At 40.1% G+C, this 10,567-nt stretch overlaps 1 protein-coding gene across 1 annotated transcript; it reads left to right on the top strand.

Annotated features, from left to right (window-relative positions):
* Window positions 1-1,641: 1,641 nt before the first annotated feature.
* LOC116646257 (olfactory receptor 51B6-like) lies at window positions 1,642-2,531 on the top strand. The gene is given in 2 exon segments (XM_032426845.1): window positions 1,642-1,999; window positions 2,002-2,531. Coding segments are annotated over 2 exon segments (888 nt in total).
* The last annotated feature ends 8,036 nt before the right edge of the window (window positions 2,532-10,567 follow it).

Here is a 10,567-nt window from a genome sequence, read left to right as displayed (position 1 = left end):
GCTTCAAAAGTGAAGAATAGTTTACCCCTTGCAAAGCACATCCCCATTGGCAACCCTATTCTATTCTCACACCCTGTGTCAAGAGCACCACTGGGCAAGGCAGAAATTGCTAGTACCATTTAAAGGTAATGAAACCAAAGCCCAAGATTAATTTACTTTCCCAATATCATTATTGTTACAAAGTAGCGCAGAGGGAACGTCAACTAAATTCTTCTGAAGGTGAAAGCCTGGGAATCTTGTAGACCTTTTTTCATGGGCAAAAATTTGTCCTGAGATTCATACATTAAATTCACACAAAGGTGTTCTTTTCAAAGCATGTGAGATATTCCGTCCATACCAACCATAATAGAAGGTGGCCCTCGTTGTCTCTGGATGATGCCACCAATGCATGCTTTTTTTACTCCCAGAGTTTGGCAACCTATATCAGGTGATACCTGAAATTCAAATGTCACAGAGCTTTCTCACTTTTGTTAATCTCATCAGACTCCATAGCTTTTAAAAATTATCCTCCTTGAAGTTGCCTAAATAACTAATTTCTCTCTTTGTATCTTCAAATAGGTGATTTGTGCTGTTAACAAAGACTGCTCTCAAGTGCTTATCATAAAATCTCTTTTTTATTGCTCATTTTTGTATCAATAATGAAATTTTGAATTTTTTGAGAAACAGCACATCAATAACTAAAGTATTATGATGATAGGCAACATAGATTTTGAGGTCTATGTGTTTTGGAGATAAATACATATAATTAACTCATATAATTTTTGTAGGCTCTCAAAAGTCTCTAGAGCTTCAGTTTTTCCATCTAGGCATAAAAGTATTAGTCATTCCCTCAAATCAACTAAATCTATTTTATTGATTAATTGATTGATTTTTTGAAACAAGATGAAACCAGAGAGGGAGACAAAACATAAGAGACTCTTAATCTCAGGAAACAAACTGAGGGTTGCTGGAGTGGAGGAGGGTGGGAGGGATGGGGTGGCTGGGTGATGGACACTGGGGAGGGTATGTGCTATGGTGAGCACTGTGAATTGTGTAAGACTGATGAATCACAGACCTGTACCCCCGAAACAAATCATACATTATATGTTTATAAAAAAAAGATTGATTTTTGTTTCTTTATTTATGTTTGTTTTGCCATCAGATGTTCATACTTGCTCTTCCAACACTGCATGGAACTAATTTTCTACTGATCTTTTAGGTTTCATACATTCTGTGGAACCTTTCCATCCACCCACAATATTCCAAGTCAAGATAAGGAGCACCATGAAAAACATGCTGTAAGTTCAAACAAAATTATGGCACTATTTAAATATACTGACTTCTTCTTTCATTTTTTTCTTTATTTTCTTGATTATATAATTTATAAGGACATCAACAAGGTCTATTCTGCCTGCCTACATTGCTGTATCACCAGTATGTTGTCCAATAATCTTGAATGATACATAGAGTTCTTTATACCTTCTATTCTCCCATTACCTGAGAATCTCAAAAGAATGACTAAATTATCATCCTTGCTATCACTGGAAGTCAAAACTGGTAAACATCTTATGAACAGGTAGCACACTCAGAGGCAACTTCTACATAACTAGAGCTTCTACTGCATTACCCAATGGGAGTATTTTCCTCTTTGCAAGGCCTGCAATGTGGCTCAACACCACTGCTTCCCCGTTTCTGCTTACTGGCTTCCCAGGCATGGAGAAGGCACACCCCTGGATCTCCATCCCATTATTGGTGATTTATGTCTCCATACTTCTTGGTAATTGCACCCTTCTCTTTCTTACCAGGGATGATCATAGCCTTCATGAGCCCATGTACTATTTCTTAGCTATGTTGGCAGCCACAGACCTTGGAGTGACTTTGACCTACCTTATCGATACTCTTTCTATCATTGAGTCTGTTGTTTTGCTTGCCATGGCCTATGACCATTTCATTGCCATCTGCAACCCCTTGAGGTATACTTTTATCCTTACCAACACCAAGGTAATGAAGATTGAGATGGGATATTGACAAGTGCTGGTCTGTCAATCATGCCAGTAATGATCCACCTTTACTGGTTTCCCTATTGTCAATCCCATGTACTTTCTTATGCTTTCTGTCTACACCAAGATGTCATCAAGTTAGCCTGTGCTGACATCACCTTCAATCATCTCTATCCAGTTGTGGTTGTATTTGCAATGGTCTTGTTGGACTTTCTCACCATCTTTTTCTCCTACATTTTGATCCTCAAGACTGTCATGGGTATTGCTTCTGGAGAAGAAAGGGCCAAGGCCCTCAACACGTGTGTCTCTCACATCTGTTGCATCCTGGTCTTCTATGTCACTGTAGTTGGTCCGATATTCATTCATAGATTTGGAAAACATGCTCCTCATGTGGTCCACATAACAATGAGCTACATCTACTTCCTTTTTCCCCGTTTTATGAACCCTGTCATCTATAGCATTAAAACAAAGCAGATCCAGAGTGGTATAATTCGTTTATTCTCTCTGCCTAATTCTGAGCGTAACTTTAACCCACTGCTCTCCAAGGAATAACTTAGAGAATCTGGGCAAGCTGACAGCTTTATTGGTAGGGGCAACTAGGGAAAGACATGTCAGTGGAAACTTACCACTATCTGATATTTAGAACATCACCCTACAAGACACATTTATTGCTGGATTGTGCATGGTATTATATATAACACTATTGTATATAACACACACACACATATATATAACACTAAGCATATATCTCAAGTGTCCAGCTAATTTACTCTATTCCCAGGTAACTCACCCTATTTGGTGAGCCTAAAGCACCTGATATATGATTCTTAGATCTACAGTATGGGTCTCTGACTGTTTGAGTCAAAGCCCATTGTTTTTCTGTATGTTCTACATGTCTTGGCTCTGATATACCTAGCAATGACGCTTTTAATCTCAAACATTCATCTATTTTTTTTTTTTGCTATTATAGAAATAGTTCCTATTTCTAGAAAATTGCACAAAGTGAAACAATGAGCCTTACTCTATCATCAGCTCAGTATGTCAACTCGGGAAACTGTATCTAAGTCTATTCAGTTAAATGTTTGATAAGCATTTGTTAAATATTATTATTTTAGTAACATATATGTGAGTATATGCAAAAAATATAACAACAGAGATATAATTCTTTTTTTTTTTTTTTTTTTTTTAAGATTTTATTTATTTGAGAGAGAGAGAATGAGAGAGAGAGAGCACATGAGAGGGGGGAGGGTCAGAGGGAGAAGCAGACTCCCTGCGGAGTAGGGAGCCCGATGCGGGACTTGATCCCAGGACTCCAGGATCATGACCTGAGCCGAAGGCAGTCGCTTAACCAACTGAGCCACCCAGGCGCCCATATAATTCTTTTTTTTTTTAAGATTTTATTTATTTGACAGAGAGAGACACAGTGAGAGAGGGAACACAAGCAGGGGAAGGGACAGAGGGAGAAGAAGGCTCCCCAATGAACAGGGAGCCTGATGCGGGGCTCGATCCCAGGACCCTGGGATCATGACCTGAGCCGAAGGCAGATGCTTAACGACTGAGCCACCGAGGTGCCCAACAACAGAGATATAATTCTTTATACAGACAACCACTGTCTTGATGAGTTATTCCTAGATACAGGGAACAGAAATCTGTATTTTCTTTTTTTTTTTTTTTAATTTTTTTTTTTTTTTAAGATTTTATTTATTTGCGAGAGAGACAATGAGAGACAGAGAGCATGAGAGGGAGGAGGGTCAGAGGGAGAAGCAGACTCCCTGCTGAGCAGGGAGCCTGATGTGGGACTCGATCCCGGGACTCCAGGATCATGTCCTGAGCCGAAGGCAGTCGCTTAACCAACTGAGCCACCCAGGCGCCCCAGAAATCTGTATTTTCAAATAGTAAAGTGCTATTAAAGCTCCAGCTTGACAGTACACCACAGATAAGGCTAGATGGGTGTTCCTGGAATGTGAAAAATACCAGCCCTGACAAACAGTTGGTCATATGTGTGAGTGTGGAGAAAGGGAGAGGCAATGCTTGTGACTAGAAGAAAAAAATGACTTTTTCCTGCTCCAAATAGCTGTTGAAGTTGATTTTGTTCACAGTCTAGACATGCAGAGGGGTTCACTGTCCTATGGCCATTTGAAGAGTGGTACATATGACTCAGGCGACAGGTTTTAAAGTGAATCAGAAAAGATATTCTTATGAACAGATGATCGAGTATGAAATGTTAGGATTACACAAGGGGCCACCAGTGACTAGTTACATCCCTTCATATAGATGGAGCCTGTCTCTGGGCTCTGTCATGCTGGCATTCAAAGTGGTCTCTGACTCCTGCACCTACTCTCATTCATAAGAAGGTGAGAATTTCCCAGAACTACTGGGATTAATGACTAGTATGGAGAAAACAAACATGAAACCAGACCTTTAGAGCAGCTTCCAGGCTCATAAATATTCTTTACCAGATCAGCTCAATGGACTGTTTCTTTGGGTTTTTTTATTCATTCATTTATTTATTTTTATTGAACTCAGCTGTGTATCTGTCTGTGTGACATTTGTTTTATTCCTTTTTCATTTTTTCAAATTTATTTGCTCAACAAACATTCACTAACTCCCTACTATTTGCCAGCCTGTACACCAGGCATTGGGGCCAAAAAGTAGTCTGTGACCTTGAAGAAATCAAGATCTAGAAAACTCCATGACACTTGCTGAACATGGTAACAAATATAATAAAGGTGTGCATGATCTACTCAGAAAATGGACCCCTAGGTCAGGGCTTTCAAAGAAGGGATTTTTTTAAATTATGTTCAGTCAGCCACTGTATAGTACATCATTAGTTTTTGTTGTAGTGTTCAGTGATTCATTAGTTACGTATAACACCCAGTGCTCATCACAGCATGTGCTCTCCTCAATACCCATCACCCTGTTACCTCCTCCCCTCTGAAACCCTCTATTTGTTTCCCAGGGTCCATAGTCTTTCACGGTTCGTCTCCCTCTCTGATTTCTCCCCCTTCAGATTTCCCTCCCTTCCCCTATGGTCCTCCGTGCTATTGCTTATGTTCCACATATGAGTGAAACCATATGATAATTGTCTTTCTCTGCTTGACTTACTTCACTCCTTTCATAGTTACTAGACAGTGTGCTCCAGGAAGATAATGATATTATAGGTCTTATCTCCTACTGTATTACAGAAACTACCACATGGATAATCTTTAATAAAATACAAATTTTTGATCAAAATGAATAAAACTTAAAGTGACCCATGCCTCTGTGTGTCTGCTGGATCTTCTGATTATGCTGCTTAATTTACATGTCCTCTGAATGTCTCTGTTATTATGCCCTGTAATGCCTTCAAATATTTGGGCACCTTAAATTTATATTCTCATGTAACACCCTCAAAAGTATAAGCTCCTAATTCTTTATGTCAGAATGAATCCTTTCCTTGTGCTCTTGGGAATCAATTCAGGGGGGTCTAAACTCCATCAAAGGAAATCTTTCTTGACTTTCTCTCTAGGCCCAGTGATCCTCAGACCTGTCATAACAGATAATAGAAAGGGCACTAAGATAACAAGATATTTTAGAAAGTCTTCAAATGGGTGCATTTGATTGACACCTCCAAAAGTTTCTGTCTTCCCTTTCTGTCCTTCCCTACATTGCAGAGATGGTATGGAGAGATCAGAGAAAGAGCTCTTAAGAAATAAAGGACTGGGAAGTCAGTTTCACTTAGATGGAGGTGAGTCCTGTGACACAGAGCCGAGCTCTGGGATCACGATGGACCCAGCTGAACATCTGGGTCAAGGGAGTTAGGGTGGGGAAATTTTCCTGATGGCCAATTTAATGCCTTGCTCTGGTCCTTATATCCACATATGCTTCAGTGTAGAGGCAAAGTCCTGGGAGTTCTCAAAAAAAAAAAAAAAGAAAGAAAGAAAGAAGAAAGAAAGAAAGAAAGAAAGAAAGAAAGAAAGAAAGAAAGAAAGAAAGAAAAAGAAAAGAAAAAAAACAAAGCAAAAAGTCCATCCTCCCTAACTTTTCTTTCCTACCAGTATGTGATGCTAAAATTAATCACCTTACTGGTGACAAGGCTAGTGCCCAAACCAGGAAACAGCTCGAGAGCTTGGGGCACCACTGTTCCAAAGCTCCAAATTCCCAAGGCTGGGAGAATAAAGGAAGGAGGAGGCAGAAATGGCCCTTGGGAAGGACCTTCTGAAACAAATGCTCCTTGAAGCTTGGTTTCTGGTACGATCTAGAGAGGTGGTGTTGGAACTAAGATCTCGGCCAGGGTCAGGGGTCCAGGGTCACATCTACGGCACCAATGAACAAAAGACTCATGGGCAGGTCAGTAAGAAGCCCCATTGTATCTTGTCCTGGAAGGCTTAGTATAGGTAACAGGTAATGGCAGGGCAGGGTAGGGTGTAGAGAGTTGATTTAATGAAACTTACAGAGAAAGGCAGTAATATGTCAGTCAAGAGGTAATGAGGCATGGGAATATATTCCAAAGACTCCCCCCAAAACTAGGCTTCCAAATAATCTTTTCTTGCAGATTTTTGGAATAGGGAAAAGTCAAAATCTGCCTTCCCCTTCCTTACTAAGCAGATATATTTTGGAAGAAAAAAAGCAGAACATCCGTGGGAATAGAGGCAGATATCTCTAGAATGATTCAGAGCTCTGGGATGGATTATCTGTTCCCTTCATTGCTCTCTTCAGCTATTTGTACCAAATTCCTCTTAACCCCTATGTGTGCCACCAGGTATTTACAGACCCAGAGCTTAAATCAGGTTGAGGAGGGGAGGAGCTATAATGACCAAGGGTATAGACTAACAGAAAGAAAAACTTGCCAAATAGACTTGTCTCAGATTAAAGCAGAGGTGGACTTTGAGGAATCTGACATTACACACTGCTTTAAATTGCTTGATATTCCCAGAAGTGAGCCTATTATCTATCAGGAAATAAGTGTATAAATTCTATAACTAAAGGCAGAGTAGAGCTTCTTTGTTTACTCCCTTCTATATTGAGGTATAGGCATGGTAGATTTTGAGGATCTTAAACCCCACACTGAAAGGGAGTAATAGTGGATCCGGTGTTGGGGTGGTGTGGGTAGGGGAAAGTGGTGACCATTTTTACCAGAAAGGGATGTTACCCAAGGAAAAAAAGCTTAATGTCATTTCTTGGGTAGAAATGCATTCAGAGCCAGTATTCAGTAGTAAGAAAGTCAGAAATTAATTGCCTCTATAGGTTAGATGATCAGTTCATGGTTTTGGAAAAGTATAAGCATATGTACTGAGACTTATAATGAGTATTTGGTGATTAAATTACATCTACTGGATACCATGTATCAGAATAGATAGCACTGCTAGATATAAATCACCTAGTCAGACAGCAGAGATGATGTCAGGAATGCAGAAGATAAGAAGAAAGGGTACAAGGCAGACAGGGATTGGGGGGATGAAGACTGGAAACAAAAGGGAGAAGGATCCCAAGGAAAGGCAATTGTAAAGTTTGTTACTTGAATGTCTGGGTGGTGCTCCTCCATGAGAAAACACATAAGAGAAGAGAGACTCAGAGTGTCTTCTTGAAGCCTCCAAGTTTCTGGAATAGAATGATTAGTTGGGGGAAATAGTTTTTCATCAATACAAGATCTTAAGGGCTCTCCAGGAATGAACACCCCCATGAGTTGATGGATATATTTTCCAAGGTCATGAGGCAATAGTTATAGAATTATAAGTCTTTGCAGTATTAAAAAATGATTTAAAAAGACCATGTAATGACACCAACAAATTTTTTAAAATTTTTTATTATTATGTTCAATTAGCCAACATAAAGTACATCATTAGTTTTTGATGTAGTGTTCAATGATTCATTAGTTGCATATAACACCCAGTGTTCATCACAACATGTGCCCTCCTTAATACCCATCACCCAGTTACCACATCCCCCCACCCATGAGAGACTCTGGACTCCAGGAAACAAACTGAAGGACACCAACAAATTTTTTTTAAAGATTTTATTATTTATTTGAGAGAGAGAGCATGAGCAGGGAGAAGGACAGAGAGAGAAGGGAAGGGAGAAACAGACTCCCTGCTGAGTGCAGAGCCTGAAGGGACTCCGTCTCAGGACACTGAAATCATGAGCTGAGCTGAAGTCAGACACTTAACTGACTGAGCCAGCCAGGCTCCCCGACACAAACAAATTTATTTAATACTTCATGAAGTGGACAGTCTCCACTTGGAGAACTGCAATATAGGGTGGAAGGCAGAAGATTTTTACAGGATAAAAAATAAAGAACAAAGAACAAGGAAGAGACAAATAGAAAATACCTTCTTGTCCGGAGCCACATAATCAACCTTGTGTCAGGTGAGAAGGCCCAGAGTTGGCTTGGTGTTTTGGGTCTGGCTGATGGGTATACTGTGTTTCTGGTCAAGTGGAGCATTTACAGGGACATGATAGTTGACTAAGTTTCAGTTTGCCGATGTGGCACCCTTGGTAGGAGTAATTCCATCTTGGGCCTAGAAAGTTAATTTCAACAGCACCAAACTGTGTTGTTGAGTACATGATCCTAATTACCAGTTAACTGTTCCTTCAATCCCCAGACCGCTGGACACACACACATATTGGCAGCACCCAGCTCCACACAGCATGCTCATTACTTTGACTGAATCAAGCACAGATTCTTAGTCTTTGAGTGTGAACACGGAAAGGGACCCATTTAGGCTTGTTTTTTTTCACAGATACGACCCAACAGATCATCATTTCTGAAATTCCCCTTGTCTAACGTGGTGCAGAAAAAGAGCAAATCTGCTGCTTCCTGGCATCTGGACCTTGTGAGAGCCTCTTCATCATCTTTAGTATCAGTTATAGAAAAATGGGGAAAGTAAGATGTTTGTGGGCAATCTATTAAAAAATAGGGCACATTGACACCACAGCCAACCAAGTCTGTTGTATAATAGGAAGCAGTTGTGCTCTCCAACTCTGTCTTTCTCTCCCTGTCTGGCTCCCCACCCCTCTGGGTCTCAGCATATAGGGTCTCTGGTTCTCAGGTCTCTGGGCTAGACTTGTGAGGATAGGCAACTAGGACCCATCCCTGTTAAAACAAAGTTTCTTTTCAGTGTTGGTTTTGTTTTTTTGTTTTTGTTTTTGGTGGGTTGTTGTTGTTTTCTGTGTGTGTGGTTTGTTGTTTGTTTGTTTGTTGTTTTTTGTTTTTTTTTTTTGGTTTGGGTTTGCATAGTCTGCTCCTCCCAGCTCTACCAGGGCAAAGTTTGCCTCACTCCCACTCCCATGTGAAGCCCAAGTCTGCAGGCTTCCATCAGCCTGGTCTGCATTTACTAAAGTGCTCCTCCTCTTTTCTCATCCCCTCCCTCCTGCTCCAGACCCCACCTATGCATTTTAATCACTGTCATCTTAAACCTTCTTCAAACCCCATTATCCTAAACCTCTTCTCTAGACATTTTAAGCAAATTGGAATGACTCAACATATCTGAGTGTGTGAGTGACCCTGGCTTTGCTTCTGCCAAACAGAAGCAGAATGGCTCCTTCCTATAAATGTAACCCAAACCCCCTCACATAGGCATAGTGTCCCACCACTTACAAAGTCCACTCCCAAATGATACTGCATTTGGTCCTCACAGGGCAAGGCAGATTTAATTCCTTTCATTTATTTTCAGATGAGGATCACAGACTTGAGAGAGTAGAAGGGGTCTACCCAAAATTACATAGCTAAACACTGGAGGGCTGGAATGTCAGCTAAGGCATTATATGAAAGTCAAAGTCTGAATGTCTTGGAGGCTTGGTACATACATGTGATGAACTCACTCTAGAATATTCTTAATGCTCATGGTGATATATTGGTATTTGCCCATATCCTAGCTTATCCCCACAATGATAGAAGTATTTACAAAGCATAGATATTTAAGTGTTTTTGCGCTTTAGTTGTGGTAATAGGGCCACCATGCTAGTCCTTTCGTATGACTTTTTGAAACCAATAAAACCTCTAACAATCTAATCATTTGCTACTCTCCTCTTGATTTCTCTAGCTGTACTGAGTGTAAATTATCTCTTCAATCCCTTTCTTGCCTCAGGAATTTCTCCTTTGCTCTTCCCTCAGAGTGAAATTTTCCTTTCTTTTTACCTGATTCCCACACATCTGTCAGATGATACGTAATCTGGGAAGCTTTCTTTGACCATGCCCAAACCTTGCCAGATTTAATAAAGTAAGTCACTTACATGTTCCCACAGAGTCTTGCAAATCCTCTATTATAATTTTTATATTGCTGTTATTCCTCTTTTACTCTCTGAATCTATTTCAAGTTAAAAGGACAAGAACTAGCTTTATCTCATAAACTTAACTACTATCTCCACCTCACCTAGTACATTACCTGGCACATATATTAAGCACTGATTTGCAGTTGTTGATCATATTATTGTTTTTCTATCTCTAAGGCTTTCCTAAGAATGACTGCTTTATTTCTCTGGTGTCACTACAGTTTAGGGAAGAGCTACAGGAAGTAAAAAAGTAGAAGTTACTAAAGGAGAATTTCTGAAGACCTAGAGACCTGCGCGTAGTCTTTCCTTAAGAGAAGACTTATCCTATCATAATACCC

Source organism: Phoca vitulina, unplaced genomic scaffold, assembly GCF_004348235.1.
Source record: "Phoca vitulina isolate PV1807 unplaced genomic scaffold, GSC_HSeal_1.0 scaffold36, whole genome shotgun sequence".
NCBI classification, from domain to species: Eukaryota; Metazoa; Chordata; class Mammalia; order Carnivora; family Phocidae; genus Phoca; species Phoca vitulina.
The sequence above is the reverse complement of the archived record's forward strand: the minus strand, read 5'-3'. Positions and strand labels throughout refer to the sequence as shown.